This window comes from Podarcis pityusensis, assembly GCF_964106645.2.
Source record: "Podarcis pityusensis genome assembly, chromosome: 1".
Taxonomy (NCBI): domain Eukaryota; kingdom Metazoa; phylum Chordata; class Lepidosauria; order Squamata; family Lacertidae; genus Podarcis; species Podarcis pityusensis.
In genome coordinates this window covers 33,886,836-33,911,736 of record NC_138028.1, presented here as the reverse complement: position 1 = coordinate 33,911,736, position 24,901 = coordinate 33,886,836, and the positions used below count along the sequence as shown (strand labels likewise).

At 43.0% G+C, this 24,901-nt stretch overlaps 1 protein-coding gene across 1 annotated transcript in view; it reads left to right on the top strand.

Annotated features, from left to right (window-relative positions):
• The window catches only part of BRMS1L (BRMS1 like transcriptional repressor), a 34,435-nt gene extending 10,835 nt beyond the window's left edge, over window positions 1–23,600 (top strand). The window contains exons 4-10 of the mRNA XM_080979154.1: window positions 4,857–4,936; window positions 16,166–16,262; window positions 17,633–17,716; window positions 18,544–18,608; window positions 18,766–18,805; window positions 19,439–19,565; window positions 20,774–23,600. Coding sequence (XP_080835280.1) covers window positions 4,857–4,936; window positions 16,166–16,262; window positions 17,633–17,716; window positions 18,544–18,608; window positions 18,766–18,805; window positions 19,439–19,565; window positions 20,774–20,897 — 617 coding nt within the window. The 3' untranslated portion in view covers window positions 20,898–23,600. The remainder of the gene's footprint in view (window positions 1–4,856; window positions 4,937–16,165; window positions 16,263–17,632; window positions 17,717–18,543; window positions 18,609–18,765; window positions 18,806–19,438; window positions 19,566–20,773) is intronic.
• Window positions 23,601–24,901: the final 1,301 nt, after the last annotated feature.

Genomic DNA, 24,901 nt, shown 5'->3' with positions numbered 1-24,901 from the left:
ACACATGTTCAGCGTAATTGTACGCAAATTCAGCCAAAGCTAATTTCTCTACCCAATCGTTCTGTCTCTCGCTGACATAACAGCGTAGGTACTGCTGGAGTATACCATTCGCTCTTTCGGCTTGCCCGTTGGTTTCTGGGTGCCTCACCGTCGAGAAACTCACCTCGACCTGTAGCAAGCTCATGAGTCTCCGCCAGAACCGGGAAGTAAATTGTTTCCCGCGATCCGAGATTACCCTCAATGGAGCCCCATGCAGTCTAAAAATGTGATCCACAAACAGCCTGGCTGTCTCCTCTGCCGTTGCTGCATGCGAGCAAGCTACGAAATGGCACATTTTAGTCAGTAGATCGACCACTACCACGACCGCTGTCTTTCCCCTTGACTTGGGCAGATCTGTCATAAAATCAATGGACACCACCTCCCAGGGCCTTTCCGGTGTAGGTAAGGGTTCCAGTAGCCCCGCGGGGGCAGCCCTTTCCCCCTTTGCCCTCTGGCATCGGTCGCACCCTTGTACATATTCTCTTACGTCTTCCCTCACCTTTGGCCACCAGAACTGCCTGGTGACAAGTAGCATGGTCTTATGCTGTCCAAAGTGCCCAGCTGTTGGGTTGTCATGGAGTTGTTTAAGTACCTTCCCCCTCAAAGTCTCCCCTGGTACATACAGCACCCCCTTATAGTACAGTAGCCCTTCCTTTTCCTCAAACCCTCCATTGACTTCCTTTCCGTCCCTGAGTTCCCTGATCTTTGTCTGAGCAAACTCATCGTCTCTGGTGAGCCCTGCCAGTTCTCGTTTCCCAACCAACGCTCCCCCACACACACACCGGTCCTCGGGGAACACGTGCCTGGTCTCTGGTGGCCCCTCTCCTTCCATGTACTCCGGTTTCCGGGAGAGAGCATCTGCCCTTACGTTTTCCCCTCCCGGCACGTATCGTATCTCGAAGAAAAACTTGGCGAACTCCTGGGACCATCTGATCTGTCTCTGGTTGAGCACTCGCGCGGTCCGCCAGTATTCCAAGTTCTTGTGGTCAGTTCGGACCTGGATCTTGTGCCGCGCCCCTATCAATAGATGTCTCCATTGCCGAAATGCCGCATAGATCGCAAGCAGTTCTCGGTCATACACCGTGTAGTTTTGCTCCGACTTGCTCAGCTTCCTAGAGAAAAAGGCACACGGCTTCCAGTTCTGCTTGGCCCCGGGCTGCAAAAGGACCGCTCCAATCTCGCGGTCGGATGCATCCGTCTCCAGTCTCATGGGCTTCTCCGGATCCACGTGCAGGAGCTGCTCTTCCGAGGCGAACGCCTTCTTCAGTTTTTCAAAGGATTGCTGTGCATCCTCTGTCCACGCGAACTTCTTTTTGCTACTAAGACAATCCGTTATGGGCACTGTCAAGTGAGCGAAGTTCTTTACGAACTTCCTGTAGAAGTTGCTGAAGCCTAGGAACCTCTGCACATCCTTTCTGTTTCGGGGGACTTTCCATTCCAGCACTGCCTTCACTTTGCCCGGATCCATGGCTAGTCCTTTGTCTGACAACCTGTACCCCAGGAACTCGACCTCCCTGGCGTGGAATTGGCATTTTTCCAGCTTGACCCACAACTGATGCTTCTTCAATCTCTGTAGCACCTCCCTGACGTCTCTGACGTGTTGCTTTTCATTGTCCGAATAGATTAAGACGTCATCCAAAAAGGCTACGCAATTCTTGTACAGCAGGGGCCCCAACACATGGTGCATGAAGGCTTGAAAGCAGGCGGACCCCGATTGTAATCCAAATGGCATGACTAAGTACTCAAAAGCCCCCAGGGGGGTGAACATGGTCGTTTTCCATTCGTCCCCCTCCCTTATCCTAATCAGATTGTATGCTCCCCTGAGGTCCAGCTTGGTAAAAATCTTCCCCTGCCTCACACGTGTCAAAATATCGTCAATCTTGGGCATTGGGAAAGTCACGGGTTCTGACACCAGGTTTAGGGCCCTGTAATCCACGACTAATCTGGGCTGATTAGTCTCTTTTTTGTCCACAAAGAAGACTGGACTGCCCCCCACCGCCTTTGATTCCCTTATGAAACCTCTCTTCAGGTTCTGGTCAATAAACTGCCGCAACTCCTGCATCTCCCAGTCGGACATGGCATACAGCTTACCCACCGGTAACTGAGCCCCTGGAAGCAAGTTGGCAGTCAAATGGCCTGTGGGGGCGGCAGTCTGTCTACCTCCCTCTCGCTGAAGACCTCCTTCAAATCAGCATATTGTGGTGGCACCTCCCTTTTTTGCTCCAGGGTCACCCCAGCCACCCTGGCCACAGTCATTCTTGGTTCCTTCCCTCCCAGACAGTGTTCTAAGCAGTAAGCTGACCCAAAGGTGACCGACCGCTGATGCCATGACACCACTGGGTCATATATTGCCAGCCAGCTCATTCCCAGTATTATTGGGGGTCCTGCCAGCGTAGCCACGTGAAAGGCAACGGTTTCCGTGTGCCTGGAGACACTCATTCGCATTGGTGGTGTCTGGTGTGTCACTTCCCCTCCCAGGAGTTCCCTGCCATCGATGGTGGTCACCTGCAAGGGAAAATCTAGTGGCGACAGGTGGACCTGGTGCTCTAGAGCGAAGTCTCTGCTGAAGAAATTACACGAGCTGCCAGAATCTAGCAGCCCCTCCACTTTGACGGGGTGCCCATTTGGGAGTTCTAGCACCACCTCTATGGCTATAGCTGCCTTGGGAGGGTCGGGCTGGGGCACTTCTATTGTTTGCTGTCCTGGCTGCTGCCCCTGCTGGTTGGCAGCCAGGCGTTGTCGTTTCCCTGCACCAGCCCTTCCTCCCCCTTCTCGTCGTGGCCTGCAGCCCCCATCGTGCCTTGCCAGGCTTTTCGTTGAGGGCAGACCTTTGCAAAATGTCCCGGTCGCTGGCAGAGGAAACACTTCTTGGTAGTTTTCCACTCCTTCCCCTCCCTTTTCCGACCTTCACCAGCGTTTGAAACTTCGCGCGTGCGCTCCATCAATTTCCATCGGCTCCGCCGCCTGGGAAGGCTCCCTCGGCATCTCCGGAATGCGGTTGTCATGGAAACGTTCCGCCCTTATCTCCCGCTTCTCCTGAGCCCGCACTTCCTGGCGTACACCGATCGCAAGCACCGTCTTTGTGAGGTCATCCATCGACCGCGGGCGGGGTGCTCGGGACAACTCATCTTTCACTTCGGGAGCCAAAGCCGCTTCAAACAACATTTGTACTGGTTCAGAGTCCAGATCCCACCCGAGCTTGTGGACTAACATCGCAAAACGCGACCAGTAGTTTCTGACAGACAGGCTCCCCTGCTTGCACCCCATCAGCTCCCTCCGTGTCACGCTTTGCTCCACCTCACTGGAGAACATCGCGTCCATTGCCTGGTAGAATTTCTTAAGATCTTTCAAGGCATCATTCTGCGTCACCATTAGGGGCCTGATCCATTCGCGCACCCCATCCTGCAGATGTCCAACAATGTAAGCCACCCTCTCCCCGTCATCCGCAAAGTCATTTTTCCGCAATTCCAAAGCGTATTGAATTTCCGTTCGGAAGGCATTGTAGTCTTGGGGCTTTCCACCAAACTTGTGTACCAGCCCCGGGACCTTCCTCCCTATCGGGGTGGCTCTGACCTGTGCATCCTGAGCCTGTCTCTCCTCCAGCCGCGCCGACAGGTTAGCGACATGCGCCTCCAGGTCTCGGTTCCTCTCGGCCAGACCTCACACCATGGCTTCTTGCTCTGTCTCTCCGGCCAGCCCTGTTTGGCTCATCGTGCTGCCTCTCCGGGGCTGCGCACAAGCAACGTCAGGGACTGACGGATTGCTGTAATGGTTCTAGGGGTTGCTCGTGCGTAAGCCGGTGCAAACACCTGGTTGGGTTGCCTGAGTGAACCTTTTCTGTCCAGACAGCCACTCACCCGTGGCTGTCTCAATTGCTGGCAGAATCCATCAGTGGGCGTTTCTTAAACTTCTTCCAGCAAAGAAGCTCTTTGACGCCTAGTCTCCTCCTACTCTCTCTACGCGAAAGCCTTCTGTGCAAGGAGGGCGTAGGCAGCGGAGGACCCCTACTCTCCCTGCTGGTCCCCGGCAAGGAGTCATGGGACCGCCTCGCCGCTTCCCCCATCTGCCCCCCTTCTCCACTGGTGCTACGCTGATTCTCTTCCCCAGAAGATGGGCTGCCTCTCCCAATCCCGGGACGCTCTCTGGTATCCCTCTGGATTTTGCTCTCTTCCTCCGGCACTGATGGCAGTTCCCTGACAGCAGAGTTAGGCTCTCCTCTCTTCCTCCCACCCCTTTTCCCGCTAGCATAGGAAGCAAACAATAGGAAAGCCTGGATACATGAGGGAACCGGGGAGCACTTCTATGCCCACGTCCAAGATAGAAAGTGGGCAGTTAATATCTCATCAAGCTTTTACCACATTTAACATTGAAGAATCAAGAGGAGCAGAGGAGCAAACGGGCCGCACTCAGAGCTAGGAAAAAGAAAGTACAAGCAGCTTTATTTCTAGCCCGTTTTCCCGGTGTCACAGCCCTGATGTGTTTTGGAAGGGGGAATGTGAAAAGGGCACATGAGGGGAATTATTTTGTGTGTTTACTGGGCACAGGATGGGCAGTGGAGTAAATAGAGCCTTGTCCTTGGGTTGAATGGGTTGAACTGAAAAGGGGCCTTTTACTGATGGGGAATTTAGAATTCACTTGTGGAGAATTCATGAGGGCCAGGCACGATTGGGATTTCACCGCTGTTTAAAATGCCCCATTCCTTAGGGTTTGGTAAGTTGCAGCTTATGGGGAAATGCATTGGTAGGGTAAATGAGGCCTGTAGGCCCTATTTTGCCTCTCCCACAGAAGGTTTAAACAAAAAAAATGTTTTTTTGTAGGTATCTACAGAGAGCTCTGTTTAGAGTCAGTGAAAAACAAATATGAATGTGAAATCCAAGCTTCCCGCCAGCATTGTGAGGTACCGTTCATAGCTGAAGAGAGTTTTCATTTGTCTGTAACTGTTGGGTCTTGCTTCTGGAGAAACATGCACACAATCAGGTTGTGCAGCTGACAAGTTATTTTTGAACGTAGAATATTACAGCATTTTCATCCACAGAAAAGAGAACAATGATTTTAATTACTGGGCTTTCTTGAAAATCATGTTGAAGCTCTTGGTAGCATGTCTAATCAGCCGTGTAAAATCTTAATCTCAAAAGGAAACCAGCGTGCCACCTGAGGGGTACACTGGGAACACAAAATGAAGCAAATTACTTCAGCTAAGTTATGTATGTTTCAAGTTTGCATAAACAAGTGGTTGCTAGGTCAGGTCACTGCCATGTGATTTGTTTCAGTTCTGCGATGCTACCTGAACCACATTTTTGACTGCATCTCTTGTGTGTGGTGTCATTTTCAAAGAACTTTTCTGTGATATGTGGCGTATTTCTGCTGCCTGGAGGGGAAACCAAGAACTCAGACGTTGTTTTGATTCAGAAGAAGGTTCATGCAGTACTAAAAATCATTGAGAGGCACTGAAAATCTTTGAATGAGCTCTGGGTGGGATGATTCAATTCAGGCTCACAGTTCTGTAGTTTCTGGCTTTGTCCCTGAAAAACATAGGCATACTAACTGGTTACTGTAATAATCAAAACATTAGTTTGCAGTGAAGAAGAGACTTCATTCTACATTGAGAGCATGATCACAAAAACGTTGGTCATGTAGCTCTGTAGATCCATCTATGCCTGAAAACACCAGCTGTAATTGTTAAAGGCTCTTCCTGTAAACAGTTAAAAACACTAAGGCCTGATTCAAGCAAAATTAACAGGATTAAAAATTCCACTGGGTCAACATTAAAGCCTTGCATGAACCTTGCAGTTCTTTGGATCCTGGCTGCAGTGCTTTCCAGAAGTACCAGGTGCTATATAGCGCACCTGGACAATACAGTGTTTCTTTGTGAGACAAAAATTAATGCCCTGCTTTTTTGTAGTTTCCCACAATAAGAAATGCAATAATCACTCCCTTTTAATAGCAAACTCAGATGGTGAGTGTCAACAGAAATGGAGCCAAGAGGGAAGTATGAGTGTGCTTATGGAAACCCTGAGGATGGTGGAGATAATTACACAAACACTCTGAAGGGCCAAAACAGTACAGTGAGGACTGAGAATGCTGAAGAACAAGGGGTGTGGCAACAGATGACTAGTAAAAGTGCCCTCCTTCAGCCCTTGTATTCCAGAGGATGTGCTGTGTGGCTGGGACTCTCAACAGCAACACTCTTGTTAAAGGTGGTGATGCGCTGCGGCATTTTGTTGCATGTTCCACTTGCAAGTAATGCACTTGTACATGGTTTCCCAATAGTATGTGGAAGGTCAAACACAATAGTTCTGATCCAGAACTAGTCCTGTGCAGCTAATTTAATGAAATACCTTGTGGCTTTTGGTAGGAATTCCCATCTCTCTCTCTCTCTGTGTATATAATAATAATAATAATAATAATAATAATAATAATAATAATAATAATAATATCTTTATTGTCATTGCCCCCTTCGGGGACAACGAAATTACTTGACTGCTCCATAAAAACACTAATTAATCAATACAGTATAATACAGCAAGGAAGATTAGATGACTTTCGAAGTCCGGGCTTCCCATTCAGGGCCGAGATCGCTCTGGAGAAGAAGCTGTTCTTAAGACGGCTCGTTCTTGTCTTCATCGTCCTGTATCTCCGTCCCGACGGCAAGAGCTCGAAGAGACAGTGACCAGGATGCGATGGATCTTTTACTATGTCCAGTGCCTTCCTATGGCACCTTGTGGCATAAATCTGCTCTAAGGTGGAGAGTGGGCAGCCAACAATGCTCTCTGCTGCCTTAACAACCCTGCACAACCCCATCCTGTCCTGGGTAGTACAGCTTCCGTACCACACACATAAGCCATAAGTGAGCACGCTCTCAATGGCACAGTGATAGAAGGCAAGCAGCAGTTTCTGCGGAAGATGGTTTTTCCTTAGTATTCTCAAAAAGTACAGTCTCTGCTGTGCCTTCTTCACAAGCCCCCTTGTGTTGACACTCCAGGACAGATCCTCTTGTAATTCAATGCCCAAAAATCTGAACGTTGTTACCCTCTCCACACAGACCCCATCAATCAAAAGTGGCTGGACGTTGCTCTTCTGTCTCCTGAAGTCCACCACAAGCTCCTTTGTCTTCCTTGTATTTATGAGCAAGTTGTTGGCTCTGCACCACTCTGTCAGCCGCTCATATACATATACATATATATATGTACACACACCCACACCCACACACACCCTATCAACTGGTTCAAAGAGGCTTATATGACAGAAATGTGTCCATATCCATTGTTTGCATGGAAGCTTGTTTCTGCATCAAGATATCCTAGGATGGACTGGTGTTTCCAAAGTGCTAAGGTGTTGTACCAGTTTCTTCTTCTCTATTTTATTCTCACAACAACCCTGTGAGGTAGGTTAGGCTGAGAGACAGTGACTGGTCAAAGGACACATTATTGTTATTATCCTTAAAATTTGTATACTTCCCTATACTCATAGGTCTTGGGGCATTTCACAACACAAAGTTACAATATACAAAGCACAAAATACATAATAAAAATAATCAAAACAATTAACAATACTAATGTATGCACAACAATACTAATGTATAAACGATACACTCCCCAGCAAAAGCCCCTAAACGATACCCCAACTCAAATACAAATACAAAAATCCAAATTAACATATAACATTTAACAACAATTTAAAACAACGCCCCCCCCCCCAATAAAACAGTACCCACCCAAGTTAAAATCCCATTCCTGTTAAAACAATAACTGGGTGCAGTGGTGGGTGGGATTGGCAAAGTTTTTTGCCCCCTTTTTAATTTTATTTTTATTTTTTACTGAAGATGAATGAGCAGAAGTTAAATGCACATAATTGTGAGTTACCTGAATAAGTGTAGACGTTGCATGTTTTAAATTCAGAATTCAGTTTAAACCATATTGTTTCCAACTTTTTTTTTGAGAAATAAATCAAAATATCTGTTTTTAATTTGCATAATCCACCCTGAGTTCCCTCAGAATGATCAGAATCCAAAGATCTAGTTCATGCTGAAGGGTTTGATTGCACCATTTGGGATTCTTGATTTTGAATATAAGGCGGCTACATATTGATAGCCCCCCTGCAATAAGTTCCAAACATGATATGCTGTGTGGCCAGTGGGGAAGGAAGGGAGGCTACTTTTTCAGGGATACACGAGCTGAAATTTCTTAAAGCATCTCCAAGCACACAGGACTAGTTGCATAGTCTTTGTATTCCAGCTGCATTGCTTCTTTTACAGTGGCACCTTGGTTCTCAAACTTAATCCATTCCGGAAGTCTGTTCCAAAGCCAAAGCGTTCCAAAACCAAGGCGCACTTTCCCATAGAAAGTAATGCAAAACCGATTAATCTGTTCCAGACTTTTAAACACAACCCCGAAAACAGCAATTTAACATTAATGTTGCTATCTAACAAGACCATTGATCCATAAAATGAAAGCAATAATCTTTTTTTTTTTTGATAATAAATTTTTTATTCAATTTTCCTTTTGCTTATATTGGCTACAACCATGATTACAAATTTACAGTTTTTGAACCTCCACCAGCACCTCCCACAATCATCCATTTTTCTTATTTTCCCGCATTTTCTATATAGTATTGCTGGTTTGCCATTATCTTACACCTCTCTAATTCTGTCATACAATATACCTTACAGTATTACAAAGTCTCTTTAAACCCCACTAGCGTTGTTTGTTGATCACATATAGATTCCAGATATGCCGCAAACTTTCCCCAGTCCTCGATGAATTTTTGATCTTTCTGATATCTTATTCTTCCAGTCATTTTGTCCAATTCTGCGTAATCTATGAGTTTCATCCTCCATTCGTTCAAAGTCGGCATTTCCTCCTGTCTCCACCTCTGGGCCATCAGTATTCTTGCCGCTGTAACAGCGTATTGGAACAGTTTGTAGTCCTGTCTTTTTATCTCTCTTCCTGTTATACCTAGCAGGAAGGATTCTGGCTTCTTCACAAACGAGTATTTAAACATCTTTTTCAATTCACAATAGATCAATTCCCAGAATCCCCTCACCCTCCTGCAATCCCACCACATATGAAAGAGAGATCCCTCTTTTTCTTTGCATTTCCAGCACCTATTGCATGTCTTGTACATCTTTGCTAATTTTGCCGGTGTAATATACCACCTGTACACCATCTTCATTATGTTTTCCTTTAGTGCTGTGCATGCAGTAAATTTCATGTTTTCGTTCCAAACCTTTTCCCAATCCTCTAATTGTATACTGTAACCAAAGTCTCTGGCCCACTTAATCATGACCGACTTAATCTCCTCGTCCTTTGTTTGCCATTCCAAAAGTAATTTATACATTTTCGAAATTATCTTAACATCATTATCAATTATATCTGATTGAAATTTAGACACTTTTTCTATATAACCTTTTTCTTTGAGATCTTTGTTAAACATTGCATTTACCTGAAAGTAGTGCATCCAATCATAAACCTGGTCCTTGACTTGTTCATATGGCTTCAGTTTCCATTTCTCCCCCTCTTTCACTACCAATTCGCCATATGTTATCCAATTTGGTCTCATATTAATCTTTTTTACTGACATTATCTCTAGTGGTGACAACCAGTGCGGGATTTTAAATTCCAAAATATTTTTGTACCTGTCCCAGACCTCTATTAAAGAACCCCTAATAACATGGTTAGTGAAACCTTTATGGACTTTCTTCTTCTCCAATCACAAATAGGCGTGCCATCCAAACCTATTATCGTGACCCTCTAGATCTAGTAGTTTGTTGTTATTTAACTTTATCCACTCCTTTAGCCAGCAAAGACAAGACGCCTCGTAATATAGTTTTAGGTCTGGCAGGGCAAAACCGCCTCTTTCCTTAGCATCTGTCAATAACTTGAATTGTATTCTAGGCTTCTTGCCCTGCCAGATATATCTCGAAAGCGTTCTTTGCCACTCTTTAAACACACTTATTCCCCTGATTATAGGGATCATTTGAAACAAAAATATCATCTTTGGGAGCACACACATTTTGATTGTTGATATTCTGCCCCAAAAGGACAGTTTCATTCTACCCCAGGTTTCTAAATCTTTCTTAATTCCCTTCCACACTTGAATATAGTTGTTCTGATATAAATCGATGTTTTTGGGGGTCAGCCATATTCCCAGGTATTTTACCTTTTTGGTCACATCAATCCCTGATTCTCGTTGCAATTCGTCCACTAGACTCTGGTCAATATTCTTGACCATTATTTTTGTTTTCTTTTTGTTTAACGTAAATCCGGCCACTTTACCAAACTGGTCTATTTCCTCCAATATCTCATTTAAACTGCTTATGGGTTCTTCAATCGTTATTACTATGTCGTCGGCAAAGGCTTTAATCTTGTATTCATTTTTACCGACTGTCACCCCCTTTATTTTATCATTGTTCCTTACTGAGCCTAAAAGGACTTCCAGGACTATTATAAATAATAACGGCGAGAGGGGACACCCCTGTCTAGTACCTTTTGATATCTTAAATTCTTCAGTGTGTATGTTATTCACAATCAATTTAGCTCTCTGTTCCGAATAAATTGCCCTTATTCCGTTATAAAATTCGTTCCCAACTTCCATCATTTCTAAATTTTTTAACATAAATTCCCACGATATATTATCAAAAGCCTTCTCTGCGTCCACAAACATTAATAGAGCTTGCTTCTCATTCCTTACAGACAGATATTCCAGGATATTTATTATGTTCCTAACATTATCTTTCATCTGTCTGCTCGGAAGGAAGCCTGCCTGGTCTACATGTATTACTTCCTGCAGTATCTTCTTTAATCTTTTTGCTAGTATTCCAGCAAAAATCTTATAGTCTGTGTTCAGCAGAGATATTGGCCTATAATTCTTTACTTGTGTCAAATCAGAGTCTTGCTTAGGAATGAGTGTGATAAAGGCCTCTTTCCACGTTCCGGGAATATCCTGTTGTTGCAGTATGTTATTCATAACTTCCTTTATTGGTACTATTAGGGCGTGCCTCAATTCTTTGTAATAACTGGGTGTTAAACCATCTGGTCCTGGTGCCTTCCCTTTCTTCAATTCTTTTATTGTTTCGATTATTTCCTCATTTACAATTGGGGCATTCAGTCGGTCTTTCTTATCTGTCGGGATCTTTTGCACACTTTTTTCCTTTAGAAATCTTTCTATTTTCTTCATGTTGTTCTTTTCTCTGTTGTTATATAAATGTTTATAAAAATCCAAGAATCCTTTCCTGATAGCTTTAGGGTTTTCAACTTCTTCTCCATCTAGGATAATTTTATTAATTGTACTTTGTTCCTTCCTTTTCCTAATTTGCCACGCAAGCCATCTGCCAGATTTGTTAGCAAATTCAAAGTTTTTCTGTCGAAGCCTTTTGATATTCCATTCCACCTCTTTGTTAATAATCATTGCGAATTGTGTCTGCAGGACTTTAATATTCTCTTTTATTTTTAAGCTGTTTGGATTCTTAATTAATTTTCTTTCATTGTCCATTATTTGTTTTAAAATTTCCTTCCTCCCTTTCTCCCTGTTCTTGTTCTTAATCGCATTCTGTTGAATAAAGAATCCTCTTATTACTGCTTTGCTTGCGTCCCAAACTATGCTCATTTTTGTACCCTTATTCATATTATCCATAAAGTAATCTGTCAGTTTTTTCTTTGCCTCTTGAATAAGCTTTTGATCATCCATGAGATAATCGTTAAGACGCCATCTAAATGATCTTTCTTCGTATCCTTTAACCTCCATTTTTATTGGACTGTGGTCTGATATTGTTTTTGGTTGTATCTCAATCTGTCGGATTCTTGGGGTTAGCTCATTAGAGACCCAAATTTGATCGATTCTTGATAGAGATTGATTTGGTTCGGAATAAAACGTAAACTGCTTCTCCAGCGGATGTCTCAGTCTCCATATGTCAATTAGGTTGAAGTTTTTTATCATAGTAAAAAAAGTCTTAGGCAGTTTCCCTTCTCTGCTTACATCTTTTTCTCTTAACCTGTCGATTTCCAGTGAAACCACCCCGTTCATATCCCCCATAAGTATCATTTTTTGGTCCATATATTCAAACAACTTTTCTTCCAAATTTTTATAAAAGTCCGTCTTATTTCCATTAGGTGCATAGATCCCGACAATTATTATTTTTTCGCCTTGCCATTTGATCTGTATTGCAATTATTCTTCCTTCTTCGTCTTTAAAAATTTGTTGCGCCTCTATCTTCTTTTTTACATATAGTACGACCCCTCTCTTTTTCCCTTTATCGGAAGATACAAATTCATTTCCCAGTCTATTATTAATCAAAATTTTCCTATGCTTTTTTGCCACATGTGTTTCTTGAAGACAGATGATATCAAGATTTTTCTTTTTTAAGTATTGTTCGATTTTATTACGTTTCCTCCTATCGTTCATTCCATTAATATTCCAATTCCATAATTTTAACGCCATCTTTCCTTCCCAATTAAAGATTTATCTAATTAATTATGATCTGGCTTCTCCCTGTTCTTCTCCCTCCTCTTCTTCTTCTTCCTCTTCCTCTTCATCTTCCGATTCTCCGTTTTCCTTTCCCTTTTCTTCTAAATACTTCCTCTCCAATAGACCGACTCCTCCTACTACTCCTCTTTCTTCTTCTTCTTCTGCCGTCAGCTCCTTATAACGCCTCTGAAATTTACTTGTTTCCTCCGGACTAATCAGTTTATGTTTCTTGCTTTTATAGGTAAATGAGATCCCTTGAGGGAATTCCCATTTAAATTCAATCTTGTTCTTCTTGAGAATTTGGACCAATGGCTTATATGGGTCTCTTCGTTTCAACAATCTCACTGGAATATCTTTAAAAATGATTATGTAGTTCCCATCTATATTTAATCTTCTTTCTCTATTTTTTTGCAGAATTAAGTTTCTCATATCTTTGTCTTTGAAGGTAATCAGGCAGTCTCCAGGCATTTTCTTTGTTCTAGTTGTTCTTGTTCTTATTCTAAACGCATTTTGAACTGATCTTTCCACTTCTTCTTTTTGTATCGCCAACCATTGTGCTATTTCTATTGTCAGTTTCTCTCTGATATTTTCACCTTGTATTTCAGGGACTGCTCTCAGCCTGAGGTTCACCTCCCGTTGCCTCAATTCATTCATCGCGATTGCGTCCCATACTTCTTCTTGTGTTTTGTTAACTTTGAATAATCCTGTTTTTAATTTCTCTTCTTCCCGTTTCACTTCCTTCATTTCTACTCTTGTTTTTTTCATTCCTTCTTCCAGAGATTGTGTTCTTTTAGAAACATCTTTAATTTGACCTCTTAGCTCTCTTACAGTTTCATCAATCTTTTGGTCCATTTTCCCAATTCTCGTATCCACCTGTTCTATTCTTGTATTCACATGCTCCAATTTATCCTCCATATTCTTTTCGCTCTGTCTAATTTCAGCAAACATTTTCAAAATTTCTGCCTTGAAGTCTGTATCTGGTTTAGACCCTCTCCTATCTCCTGGTGTTCCGCCCTCCCCGCCTTTCTTAGGTATGTGGGACATCCTTCCAATATAACCTTTAATAACCTTTAATAGGGGTTGACACAACCCTAATGTTACTCAACTTTTTATAGGTTCCCACCTTATTCAATTACAATATTCAAAGTCCAATTCAAGATCACTAGTCCCTATAAGTTTAACTTGGGAGTATCAATATTAAACCTTTTACCAAAAGTTCGATATTAAACCTTTTTACCAAAAGTTTCAGATTCCTCCCCTCTTTAGAATCAAGGGAGGGTGGTTAATTACATCCAGAAGGCCTCCAAAAAAGAAAAGAGAAAGAAAAGAGAGAAATAAAAAGTAAAGAAGGAGAATATTCTTCTTGCCACGAATTAGGCTACTCCCTTTAGATATCACAATTCCCCAATTATAGTCCAGTTGTATTGCAAAGGAGTGCCAGCAAATATCTGAAACAAGGAAAAAAAGAAAAAAAAAGAAAAAAAAAATTCAAAGTTCAAGGTTCCAGTCACAGGAAAAAGAAAAGAGAAGAAAAAAAGAAAAAAAAGCCTTCTGCCCCCAATTGGGCTAATCCTTATAAGATCTTGTGGAATAGTTGTAAAACCTTGTTAAGTCCGACCTCCAGACAGAGGGGTCCAGTGGAGCACAAATAACAGGTGCAAGGCTAATTGAAGAGAAGAGATAGAAAACAAGTTGTAATTATCCTCCTGACCACTGGGTGGCTAGAGCCCCTGAAGGTTGACTGGGCAAAGTACGGAGGAGGGGAAAAAATGAGACGTGGTGCAGTAAAACTGAGGGGTATTTCAAACTGCCAAGCCAGTTCTTCAACTCTCCTATGCCAGTTGGAGAGCCAATATTGTAAATTGAGTCCAAAAAACTATCTGAGGGGCACCAGAGAAAAAATTTTTACAAAACAAGGCAAAGGCAGGAAAAGAGAAACCCCAAAAGGCTGACCATATAATGGAGTCGAAAGCACTTCCTCTGCTGCGCAGATTAAAAAAAAAAAAAAAAAAAAGAATTGCAGTTCTGCTTTCAGCTTCCTCTTTCAAAATTCCAAAGAGGACCTTGAAGTAACTAATCTTATCCCTCTGTTTCCCCCTTCTAGCTTGAATTCTTCTTTCACAGTCAAAGAGTTAGTTTATCAGATAGTTTGTAGCAGCTTAAAGGGGAAAAAGAAACAATAGCCGCTAGTGGCAACACACTTTCACTTTTGGCAACTTTGCTTCCCCAATGCGCACAAATTGACTGGAGATAGTGCCGGTCTCGCAATTGCTTACTTGTCCTCCGGTGCTTTCCTTAAAGTTCTGATTTGTTTTGATATTAATTTGAGCCCGAATTCCTTGGTTTCGAGAGTTGTGAGCTCCCCCGGCAAGCTCGGGGCTTCGTTTCCCGGAGTTAGCTATGGCTTCCCCTCAGCCCGCTTCTCCTCCCCGCCGCTCTCTTCGCTCCGTGGAGTTACCTGGCGGCCGGGTGGTCTGCGTTTTGGCTCTCCGCGGGAACCTGAGTGTCTGAACACCCTCCAGACACTGCTTCAGGGGGTCACTGCGCCCAAAGACCCCCCTAAATCCTCCGAAAAACCCGGGATTCTCCACCTGGAAGCAATCCCCGCTTGCGATGGCGTCGCTCACAACCGGAAGCCCTTCAGGGTAAATGAAAGCAATAATCAGTGTACTGTACTATAAAATAAATAAGACAGTATTGTAGGTGATAAAAATTAAAATTATTATTTTTTCTTACCTGCACTGATGATAGTCATTGTTTGCATGGGGGGCTTTTATCCATTTCCGCAGTCACACAATCAATCAGTAGCTGAATTGTGTTCCACACAATCACAAAAACAAATTAACCGAAAAAGCCTCAAAAACAAAAACGCAAAATAAATAGCAAAAACAAAAGTGCCCGACTTAATCTGTTCCGTAAGTCCGTTTGGCAGCTTCTGTTTGGTGCAGGCGCCCCGGAAACAATAGCCAACAGCCGCATCGGACGTTCGGCTTCCGAAAAACGTTCCAAAACCGGAACACTTACTTCTGGGTTTTCGGCGTTTGAGAATCAAAGTGTTTGAGTACCAAGACGTTTGAGAACCAAGGTACCACTGTACTTCCCCCCAAGATGACTTGAAATTCTCCCATGTGTTCCTACAGGTTGCTTGTCCTGAGCCCTTTGCAAGTAGCTACATACAGATCATAACATATTTAGAAGGAAAATGAGGTTTTGGGTTTCTCCTTTTTTAAGACTAGTGTGTTTATTTTCTTGCGTTTATATAATTCCCCACTGTTTGGAAAATATGGGTAAAGCCCTTCACATTTATCAGTCTAGGCTTGGTGCTTTGTAGATTCAAAACACTTCTTGGAAGACGAAAACCCCTTTTAACCCCTCGCTTTTGTTATGTCATGCACCCACTGGAATGTTCTGCAGGATGTTAACCCTTCTGTGCGCTATTGCATCTGCCTCACGCACCTGAGACTACCTTTCTCAACATCAGAAGACAGTCTTTTTGCATTGCCTCTGGCACTCTGAACCCAGCGAGAGAACGGTTCTTATACATCAGGTCTCTTTGTTGGAAGCTTCTTCCGTTGCTCTTGAGTGCCCCAATCCAGTAGAAGATGATGTGTTGGCTGCTTTTCATTGGCTAATGTTTGACTACATTGTTAACTTTTCCTTTCAGAGTGAAAAGCTCTTGTTGTATGACACAGTTCAAAGTGAACTGGAAGAGAAAATCAGACGACTTGAAGAAGACCGACATAGCATTGACATTACCTCAGGTAACTAAGAGCTGGTTGAGTGTCCTGATGACAAAGACTTGAGGAAAGATTCTTTCCAAAGGCTTTAATGTATAGATTACCGCTGCACATATGCAGATTACTGGTTTAAGGCACTTCAGGCAATCCTAAACACAGCTATATGAAAGGCAGGTACTCTAACTACCAAAGTTTTAGACATTGATCCTACACTGTCACACCCCTTTTGCTATCCTATATATAGGAATGGGGTGGGCCCATCTTAGGGCAGTAAGCATTTCTGAAATCTCTCACCACACCTAGTGTGCGGAATCTACTGTTCTCTTGCTGTTCTCTGGCCTCGGCCCAGTATACCTGAAGGGACGCCTCCACCCCCATCGTTCAGCCCGGACACTGATGTCCAGCTCCGAGGGCCTTCTGGCGGTTCCCTCACTGCGAGAAGTGAAGTTACAGGGAACCAGGCAGAGGGCCTTCTCAATAGTGGCACCTGCCCTGTGGAACGCCCTCCTGTCAGATCTCAAGGAAATGAACAACTATCTGACTTTTAGAAGACATCTGAAGGCAGCCCTGTTTAGGGAAGTTTTTTTATGTTTGATGTTTTACCATGTTTCTAATATTCTGTTGGAAGCCGCCCAGAGTGGCTGGGGAAACCCAGCCAGATGGGCGGGGTATAAATAATAAATTATTATTATTATTATTTATTACTGTCGTTTGGCTTCTCCTGGACCTAGGTGATAAGGGAAGTGTCTCTGCCTCCTGAGAGGTGGCTGGGACCAGTGAAACATCCCCTTCTGGGTAGGCAGAGCTACTCCCAGTAACTGGCGGCTCTGGGGTGGGCGATGCAATGAGCACCATGGGCATGTCAGAGAGAGGCTCTGACTACCTTGGAGAGAGAGAGAGGTGGGACCTTTGGCTCTCATCATGGGGGCAAATGAGATGGAAGAGCAGATTGGGGGAAAATTCCATCCCTCAGGGTCATTGCTCACACTGCCACACTGCCAGCAGCGGCTCCCATATTCCACTGGAGCCTTCTTCTGGCACCTTGGGCAGTCCTCCACCTGCATTGTCTTGACTCAGCCAGCCCATAACATAAAGGTAGCTGCACAGAAATGGAAAGGAAGAGTGTACATGAAGTGACCAAATACTTGTGTCAAGTTGGAGTTGATCACAGGCATGGTTTATAACACTCAAATGCAAGGGTCTCTCTCTTGGCCTAACGCCATAAAGAAAAATCTATTCTAAATGTTAATAAGACGGGATAGTCAGTGTAAGTGGCAGTTCCAGTTCCTAAAGCAGCACAGCTTGTTTATTAATTGTATGAATAGATGAGCTTGAAGACCAATGTGCTATGTGAAGAAAATTGTTTTAACTGCCACATTCTTACATTTCCTCAGAGTTATGGAATGATGAACTTCAGTCTAGGAAAAAAAGGAAGGATCCCTTCAGTCCCGATAAGAAGAAACCGGTTGTTGTATCAGATATCCTTTTCATGGTTGCCAACTGGATATAATATTCGCTGAATTACAGTGCTGCTGGTTGTTAACACTTCATAAAATTTTCATTAAGAAACTAAGTGGGGTGAAACACAAGACAATGGTTTGAAAGCTGAGAATTTAGAACAAAATTTTCTTGGAGACTAAGAGCTGGTCTGTCCGTTGGATTGTCACTCTTTTTTTTTGCACAGTATGTGGTATGGTTATAGTAACAGGATGATGCTCAAAAGCTAAGTCATACTCAATGTAGACCCATTAAAATGAGTGGACTTGGTTCCACTGCTTTCAGTGGCTCTAGTCTGATTATGAATAATGTTGGATATCACCCTCCTGGTTATAATGTGGATTATTAAAGAGAAGATGGCAGGTGGTACAGCATAAAATCTCCATCTAGTGATAACCCAGCATTCCTACTCTCCCATCCCCACAACTTTTTAAAAAAAACCTAAGAGTTTGCAGAAATTTTGGCAACAGTTGTAATGAGATGCCTTTGTTTTTCTGTGCATGTATGCAGAGGAACCTGCCACAACCACAACTTTTCATTCTTTAGAACCCGAAAGGATGTGTAGCCACACTATGAACCCTTTTGAAAACAAGGAAATGAAGCAATGCTGCTTCTCTGATAAATTTGTGTCGGCGCTCCAAGGCATACACAAAAAATATGTATGCCCTGCCCTTGGGGTCTGTCTTGGCACAGATTTTAGTTGCGTTATACCAAGCATACTTCGAAGTGATCTGCTAGAACCTTTTAAAAAAACAACAAAAACAACTTGATCCTCTTTGGAAATGTGCAAGTCCCTTAACATATTAACGACCCTATATAGTGTACATGCTGCAAGATCTTGATATACTTGAAGACTGGACCACAATAAGAAAGGTATTGTTGAATGTTGCTCTCTGTATTCCTTTTTCTTTTAAAGAAAATGGCTGATATGAATGGGCATAGCTTAGGTTTCAAGAGGGATGCTCTTAAAAGCAAAGCTCCTAAGTTGATTTGCCGAAATGATGACTAACACCATTTTTTTTTATTTCAGGCAATGGCTACTTTGGGGCCACATAGAGTGAAAACAGAACGTAAGGACAATCTGCTTTATACTTGTTCAATCCTTGCCTCTATAATAGCTCAGGATTTCTCAGCCACAGATGCTAAGAGTTTACTATGGGGAGTTCTTAATTGTGTACGGATTAGGCAGCAAGACACTGTTTTTTGTCTTGTGTGGTTTGGAAAGACTTTCTGTCCTTTTAGAGAACTTAAGTGGATCCCTTCTGTAGTAGGGAGTGGAGAACCTTGTAGGAAACCTTCCAAGGGCCACATGGCAGTAACTGGGGGGTGGGGGTGGTAGAAGCAAAAGTTGGTGGAGCACCAAGTACTGATCTACTCCCGCAAACCTCTTCATCCTTCAGGCATTTAAGAGCATTATGAGAGTTCAAGGACATTCTAACCTGGCAAAAATACTCAAGTAGGGTGCACTGCAGAGCCAGTTATGGGTGTAGTTTGTGGAAATGGGGAGCGGCTGGAGAGGCTCCAGGGCCAGAGGGAAAGGCCTGGGGGGCCGCATTCAGTCCCTGCGGCTGAGGCTCCCCATTCCTGTTCTATAGTTGTAGGAGGCGTTCCAAGCAAAAAGGCAAACTCAGAGTAGAAATGAGGTAGACAGAAATTGCCTTCTTAAATCTCCTGTTCTGTTTTGTCTGCACTGATTCTTTCAGCCCCTGTCAAGTTGGAAAAACATGTACACAATGCAAGATCTGAAGATGGAAGGCTGTATTATAATGGGGAGTGGTACGGACGTGGACAAGCGATATGTATTGATAGGAAAGATGAATGCCCTGTAAGGTAAAGATAGCGGGCAGGATTCACCTAGTGAACCTGTCTCTGGTTGGAGGAATCTCGAGAGTTTTAGTTAAAAGAATAAACAAAGCAGACCCCACAAGACTCAAGTCTGTGAATAAATTTATATTATATACTGAATGATGTTCTTGTATGGGGAAAGTACATAGTACATACCAGGCATAGGCAAACTCCAGCCCTCCAGATGTTTGGGACTACAAATCCCATCATCCCTAGCTAACAGGACTATTGGTCAGGGATGATGGGAATTGTAGTCCCAAACATCTGGAGGGCCGGAGTTTGCCTATACCTGGTACATACAGACAATATAAACATTAATTTATAAACATATAGAGAGAAATGAGTTAAATCACAGCAGGACTAGAGAAGCTTGCCTATGCATCACTCAATGAGAACTTTTGTCAGTATGGAGTCAATAGCAGAATGACCAGCTGGCAACGAAGTAGCTACAGTAGCATCCGCAGAGGTGACTTTTGTATCCTATAGTAATAGTATGCTTTCATATAGGGTACCTTATTATGTCTATCAGTAGCAATCCCACAACAAATCGAGCTTCCATCAGTGTTACTTACAATAGCTAGATGCTATTGTAGGATTCCTACTGATAGGCATTGTAAAATATACTATACAGACAGCAGCTGTTTTGCGCAGAGATTCCATTTCTGGTCCCTGCATTTGTCAGTGTTTGTAAGCCAGCCCATTATGCCCCACCCCGTTACTCCCTGCCCCCGTTATGCCCTCTTCACGGTCCACAAGGACTGACGTGTCGACAGCCGCACATCAATTGGACACGCTGAGGATGGTCTCCACCTGTACAAAAGCAAACTGTACTATAGGATACTGACTTCAGCATCCTATAGAGCGCTGCTGTAGCTACATCATTGCTAGCTAGTCACTCTGCTGTTAAGCCTGCGCATGTGCCTCTCTCTCTCTTTCCCTTCCTTAACAAAGGACGGCTATTAAAGATGTGAACGGTTGGTAAACAGACATAGTAATGTTTAGTACACTTCCAATATCAGTGTTCCTGTATTTTATTAACTATCCTTAATTTAATGAGGCACTTGTTATAATGCTTGTGTGTTCTATTACCAATAATTACAGTACCGTTTATAAATGGCAGTGCAGTTTAAGGTGATCCTGTAGTTTTATATGGACACTAATGTGCTCCTGATTCCCCCCTCCTTTCTTTTCAGTGCCATAATTACAACAATTAACCATGATGAAGTGTGGTTTAAGAGGCCTGATGGAAGCAAATCCAAACTGTATATTTCTCAGCTACAGAAAGGAAAATATTCAATCAAGCATAATCACAACTGACCGTTAAACCAACCAGACAGTGTTATCCTGCTAGATGTGCCATGAGATGAAAGATGTATTTACTATTTGTTCTCATCTATTTTGTGTGGCAGTATCTGTGTATTTGTAGTAGTGTCAGTAATCTTCATACAAATGTCTTGGAATAAGTGACACATAATCATGTCGACCATGACGTCTCGCCTCTAATTCAGCTCCAGCGTCTCAGATAGAAAACGTTAACCTTTTGGAGAGCCTGAGAACATCTGACTAAGCCTGCAGTCCTACAAAGCTATGTGCATGCATGGGGGAGAATGGCGCATGCAGCTGCTTGGGGTCTTTTAAGTTTCTTTTGCAGCTGCTTGCCTGGCTCAATGTGTGAGCCAATTTTAAAACTGCCTATTGAGCTACTGGGGGAAGTGAGAGGATGCTGCAGAAAGACACCACCTGGGCACATTTTTGGTTCTTCACCACATGGCACACTAGCTTCTAAGACTGTAGTCTAAATCCACTTGTATAAAATGGGAAGGAAGTGCTATTTATATATATAAAGAAATTAATGGATCATGTGATGATTGTGATGTCTATCACTACATATATAAGAACTCCTTGAATTTTAGAAAACATGTCATGTTTGTCTTGCAAACCTATGTTAGCTTGCGCAAATGTTACTTTGATGTAGCCTAATGGAAAAGTATACTTAGATGGGCAACTGGAAAAAAATGGAGACCCCCCCCCCCCAACAGTTATCCTAGCTGGGTTACTTCAGAGAAATTGTTACTGATTTCTATTAAAACTAGCACCGTTGGGGGGTGGGGGGGAATCAGTGCAAAAGCAAATTACTCTTTCCGTTTCTGCTAGTATTAAGTCCCCTCTCCAAAGGTCAAGAGTGCCTGTTCTGAAAATGGTAAACCGATAACCAAAAGTATTGCTGCATATAGCTCTGTAATTAAATGTATCCGTAGTCCAATGATGTGTAATCCTTTAAAATTGTACCCTGGGCAGAAACAATGGTGTTTGCTGCTTAACAACCTCAAGAAGTTAGCATTTGTAAGCTTAGCATCAGGAGTGAGATCTTTTAGTTTTACCTTACATGTTCGACAGTGGAACAGACGTCCTCAGAAGGTGGTGGTTTTCCATGGAGTGTTTTTTAAAGCAGAGTTTGGCTGGCCACCTGCTATGGGTGTTTTAGCTGAGATTCCTGTATTGCTGGGGATTTGACCCCAGGGTCCCATCCAGCTCTGCAATTCTATGATTCTGTGTTGGAGGCGTGAACTGTGGCTGGGTGGAAGGAGGAGGAGATGTTACTTGGTGGTTTTGTGCACTTTACTATCCATTGAGATGAGCCTTTGAAGGAAGTCTGCATCTGATGGAAAAGGCTGCCAAAAGTGTTTTTATGTTCTAGGTTGGACTGGTGCTAAATCTGGAATCTTAACATGCAACCCCTCTCTATTTCAAGTCCTGAATTGAAACCCCTATGTGTAAAATAAATTCATCAGTGTGCTTGCAGTATTCCAGTCTCATCCCAGCAAGCAGATATCATGGTGGGCCTGGATGGGCATCTTAGGGGAGTCTGCTCTACTTGAAAATATCATCCTGTGGAAAAATCAACTCTTAGGCCCAGAAGCTTGCCTGAATCAACTGCTCAGCCAAAGGAAAAGGGAGTTATCCAAAGCAGCGCTAAGTAGTAACTTACTCCACCAGCATAAGGATTTCTGCTTGAGTGGAACTTCCCCCACAGCCCCTCCCCTCTGTTCTAGGAGTTCTCATAACCCTCTGAAGTGGATTTGTGGGGTGGGTTCTGTTGCACAAGCAGGAATCCTTGTGCTGATGGGATGTATTAGTTGGATGCTACCCCAAGCATTTTTATGTCTCATCATTCAAATTTGAGCTTAAAGTGTATTGGATGTGAGGAGCCCTATAGCTGGATTCAATGGGCAGGATTCTGACAATTTGCTCTTCTTGTAAATTCTTACCCTGCATCCAGAGCAGTTTCAGCTCAGCCTAGCAGCAAGAGCCTGCCTGAGCTCAGAGCAACGTACACTGAGACTGTTGTCTTCTTTTTAAAAATAAAAAATGAAGGATTGGTAGCGTCGGCCTTTGCGCATTTCTGCAGGTTGGAATCTCATCTGTCCGTCAGTATCAGCAGGTGTGTGTTTTAAACATATGTGGGTGTGTGGGTGTGTGTGAACATACATGTACACACTAACCTTGCAGCAATCTGCATTACCATCCAAGCTGGGGCACTTGAGCATTGCTGCATGGAACCATGGGATGCCAGCCATTGCTGCTTAAATAACTATTTCTTGTGTTCATGTTACCGTGCTTCCATTATGGCTGGTAATATGACACATCTCCTCTGCGTTGGAATTGTCTCTCACTTGCCAGTTTGATTGATTCTAGTTGCTGGGGCTCAGAATAAAGTCTTATCCTGGTTTATAAACTGCTTTCATGTTTATGTGAAAATGTATTTACCAATTATGCGAAACCCATTTGACTGTTGTCAAAAGTCTATAATCCCAGGCTTCTGAAATTGGCCTGCAACAGTTTTCTTCTTACTCTGCATGTCACACATATTAGCCAAATGTATATAAAGTAATTCTGACAGGTTGGCTTTTGACAAAACCTACTGTATGTACACAGTTTGATAAAGCTTTTTTTGTAATGAGATATTTGTATTTTTTAACCTAGTATATAAATAAATGAACCTGTCATGGAGAATCTGAATAGTTGTACAGCTCGTGAATGTGGTTTCTGTAGTGTAAACCTTTTTTAAAAAAAATAAAAATGCAGTGTATTCAAGCACCTCGGAGGAGGAAATATTTTAAAATTTTATTGCCTAATCTAATGGACTAATAGTTCTGATACTCTATGCAAACAACTGAAGCAGCTGTTATTCTCAAACCATTTGTTTCTACGACAACAAGAGCCTGTGAACCGACGCTATATACAGAGAAGCCACTGGCTAGCTATACCAACACTGTGACTGGCTGCAATCATTGCAGCAATGAGGCTGGCTGTGAGCAAAGGTAATGGTCTTGGCTCACTGATAGAGCTCATGCTGTGAATGCAAAGTTCACTCCCCAGCATCTCCAGGATAGGACTGGGAAAAACACCTGCCTGAAACCCTGGAGAGTTGCTGTGAGTCAGTGCAGACAGTACTGAGTTAGACTGACCAATGGTCTGACTCAGCGGAAGGTAGTTTCCTGCATCTTCAAAATGAGCTTTGACAAATCCTTACAGAGAGCACGTCTGGAGTCTTGTCACCAGTGCTAGCACTACTACTACCATGTGTGCTTTGACTGCCTCAGGCAGTTTCTGTCCTCTGGCAATAGAAAAGGCAAGGGAAGATGCTGCCACTGCAGAGCAAGATGACTATTGAGGGAAATACGGCCGAGGGGGCTGGAACGGCACTCTGGCAACTCATTCATTAGCTGCTACAGGTGACCAGAGGCTTCTGTACACATAAAATATTCACATGCTTCTGTATGAATCAGCCGTTAGCTGTACATTTATCCATTTGCCTTCATTCTTAGATTACAGGTGTTTGTTAATTTGAAAATTTAAAATTCAGTGTTTGAGTTGAATAATTCCTGGCACGCACAGGAAACGGGGGATCCCATTCATGAAACGCTTTCCCCAGGAGACTCGCCTGGAGCCTGCATTACATATTTTCAGTGCCAGGCAAGGACTTTCCTCACAGGCTATTAACACCCAATTGGTACTTCTAGGGTATTCTTCAGCTGGTTAACATGAATAGTGATCGTGCTTATATGGTGGTTAGGGGGTGAGTTTTAAAAATTATTTTATGGAGGATCTGTTTTAATTTTATATGTTTTCTTTGTGTTTACATTGTATTGCTTCTTTTTGCAAGTCTTTTTTTTTTTTTTGTATAAGGCAAGTAAGTAAATTATACAGGTATGCCACAGCGGAAAACATATGATTCACCTTTCTAGTGATTGTGGTTTTAAAAACCTTTAAAAATGTTAACTGAGCCTGAAAATGCTGTTCTTTAAACCAACGGATGA